This window comes from Nematolebias whitei, chromosome 22 (genome assembly GCF_014905685.2).
Source record: "Nematolebias whitei isolate Nwh7 chromosome 22, NemWhi1, whole genome shotgun sequence".
In the NCBI taxonomy this organism is placed as follows: Eukaryota; Metazoa; Chordata; class Actinopteri; order Cyprinodontiformes; family Rivulidae; genus Nematolebias; species Nematolebias whitei.
Window position 1 is genome coordinate 2524880 of NC_056519.1, and position 3215 is coordinate 2528094.

At 40.9% G+C, this 3215-nt stretch overlaps 1 protein-coding gene across 1 annotated transcript in view; it reads left to right on the top strand.

Annotated features, from left to right (window-relative positions):
- LOC119427961 (23 kDa integral membrane protein-like) overlaps positions 1–3215 on the top strand; it is a 10992-nt gene that overhangs the window by 5901 nt on the left and 1876 nt on the right. The window contains exons 5-8 of the mRNA XM_037695603.1: positions 1470–1565; positions 1651–1745; positions 2326–2431; positions 2582–2665. Of these exons, the coding sequence (XP_037551531.1) occupies positions 1470–1565; positions 1651–1745; positions 2326–2431; positions 2582–2665 (381 nt within the window). The remainder of the gene's footprint in view (positions 1–1469; positions 1566–1650; positions 1746–2325; positions 2432–2581; positions 2666–3215) is intronic.

The following is a 3215-nucleotide window of genomic DNA, read 5'->3' on the forward strand; positions in this document are numbered from 1 at the left end:
TAATCTGATTATATGCCTTATAATCTGATTATATGCCTTATAATCTGGTGTGTGTTATGTATTAATTCTGGTTGTGCTTACTGACCTCTGAATTAAATGTCTTTTATCTGCAATAAAGTATAACAACAGGCCTAATTAACTAAAAAAAATCTTCTTTCAGCTGTTCCCTCTTCAGGGGTCTCCACAGAGAGTCCTCCTCTGTCCTCTGTCCTCACTCCAACTACCTCCATGTCCTCTCTAACTGCATCCATATATCTCCTCTTTGTCTTTTTCCTGGCAACTACATTTCTAACATCCTTCTACCAATATACCCACTGTCCCTCCTCTGGACATGTCCAAACCACTGTCCCTCCTCTGGACATGTCCAAACCATCTCAGTGTGTCCTCTCTAACTTTATCTCCTAGTTGTTCAACCTGTGCTGTACCTCTGATGATCTCAGTCCTAATCTTCTCCATCCTTGTCTCTACTAAGGAGAACCTCAACATCTTCATTTCTGCCACTTCCAGTTCTGTCTCCTGTCTTTTTGTCCATGTCTCTGTCTCCAGACCATACAACGTAGCTGGTCTCACCACTGTTTTGTAAACTTTTCCTTTGATCTTTGCTGACACTCTTTTGTCACAAATCACTCCTGAAACTTTTCTCCATCACTCCATCCTGCCTGGACTCTCTTCTTCTCCTCTTTACCACACCCCCCATGTTCCTGGACAGTGGACCCCAAGTCCTTGAAGTCCTGCACCTTTGTGACCTCTGCTCCTCGTAGCCTCACTGTTCCACCTCCTCCCTCTCATTCACACACATGGACTCTGTCTTACTACGACTGACTTTCATTCCTCTTCTTTCAAGTGCATACCTCCACCTCTCTAAGTTCTCTTCCACCTGTTCCCTGTTCTCACCACAGATCACAATGTCATCTGCAAACATCATCGTCCACAGGGATTCCTTTCTGACCTCATCTGTTAGTCGGTCCATCACCAGAGCAAACAAGAAGGGGCTCAGAGCGGATCCTTGATGCACTCCCACCTTCATCTTGAAGCTATCGGTCACTCCTACAGAACATCTCACCACTGTCCTGCTGTCCTCATATGTGTCCTGCTGTCCTCATACATGTCCTGCTGTCCTCATACATGTCCTGCTGTCCTCATACATGTCCTGTACCAGTCTAACAAATTGACAGTATTCTGCATTTATTTTTCAGACAAAATCAGTTAAAATTTTTAAAAGGGAACATTTCACGGAATCGTTCATGTTTTAATTTTAAATTCAATCTTGAGATTATAGCCTGAACGCTGAGTCAGCCATTTTGTTTTCCTGTTTTTATTTTGTTTGTACCTTTTTATAACAATATAACTTCTTTGGTCTGCAGAGGGGGCGCCTGTTTCCTCTCGGCTCTTCAGCTGAATCTTTCTTTGTTTCCCTTTCAGTCATTTGTCTGTTTCGGCTGCATCTAAGACTTGGTTTTCTTCTTCAGATGGACAGCGCGGTGGACGATGTTTTCCTGAACGTGACTCCTCTTCACAGGCTGGAGCCGTACATCCAGACTGAACTGGACAAACTCCAAACCTCAGTAAGAACTAAGGGTTTAGTTTTTTTGACAGCTGTTTGGTAAAATAATTCCTTAAAGATAGTTTTGAATTGCTCCTGTTTCCCAGGATTCCTGTTGTGGTTTGAGAAGTTTTGAGGACTGGGAGAATCAACTTCCTGTTTCCTGCTGGTGCAAACTTCCTGTTTCTGACCCAGTCCTGAGGTATGAGAACAACAGAAAGTTTTACTTAAAAAAAAAACTTTATTTATAGTTTGTGGTTGGACTGGTCGAAGAGTCATGCACCGAAGCAGAGATTAAAGCTAGCTGCGTCGGTTTATTACGTCTTTGTTCTGGTAAAATCTGATCGATTTAATCAAACGTAAAGCACGTTTGTTTCTCCAGACACAATGAAAACGTCAAAATAAATTAAAAAACATGTAAATTTGTATTTAAAGAACAGCTCTCCTGACGGTTCTTCTTGGAGCAATCCCTGCTGTTCAGTTGTTTCTTTAGTGCCACCTTCTGGTCAGGAGGAGAACTGCAGCAGCGCTGGTACAAACAGCAACAAACACTGAAAGTGTGCTTCGCTCACATGACGGGAACTGACCAATATTACAGAGAGAGAAGGTTGAAATGGTGTTTTATTATTTATAATGTAGAAAAGTGCTGGAAGTGTTAAAGTCATGGGATCAGAGGTCGGCTGGAGAGGAAAAGATTTCACTCAGGAAAAGGATTTCATGGATTAAAGGTTCTTCTTCCAGGTCTTCAGTGGTTGATGTTTTTGTTACTTTCTGTGTGGCAGCTCTCAGATCAGGAACTCGAGCGCAGATGGTTCCTGTGTGGTGGTCGGTGGTGACCTTCACCTTCCAGAACCGCAAACATCGGATCAGCTCTGGGTCCACTCCAAGGTACACAGTCTTTCCCGCTGCACCACAGTGCCACACTCCTGTTTTTTCTAATTCAGGATTTATGCCTCAAACATCCACTCAGTAACTCTGGTGGCTTTTCATGGATGAAGGGGAAATAAGAAAGTTGACCTTTGACCTCTGTGTTTTCAGCCCTGTGGTTCAATCCTGAAGAGCTACTTGAGTTTCCCCATCAAACTCCGCATTGGGATCATTTCTACTTTAGCCACAATAACAGTAAGCTAACGTCCGCACTAATTCAGACTGATTTTTACCTCCTTTTACCGTTTTTATCTTCACTTTGACTTTAAAGTTTAAATTAACGACAAAACTGCTCAATAACAATAAATCAAAAATAAAAAACTGATGGTTTAACTCAATGTTTAGATCTCAGTATTGTTAATTATTGTTTTTATTTCTCGTTTCAATCTAAGCTCATTTAAAATTTGGGACAAAGTGTGAGGAATTTTAAATAAAACAGTTTACAGTGAGAATTGTATATAAAATTATTATAAATTTGGATTAATTATAGAAAATGTTCTTTGTGTGAAGTTTAAAAACATGTTTCTGTTTTTTTGGATTCGTAAATAATGATAAACGTTTTCTTTTTTTATTTAAAATTGCTTTAAATTAACAGAAATTTTAAATGAAACAGTTTTGTTTGTTTGAAATGATGAATATTTAACGTTCTTTTAAGGAGCCTCAGTTTGAAGCATTGTGGGTTTGAGCCCAGGGCAGCAGGAGGGTCCAGGGCAGCGGGAGGGTCCAGGGCAGCTGGAGGGTCCAG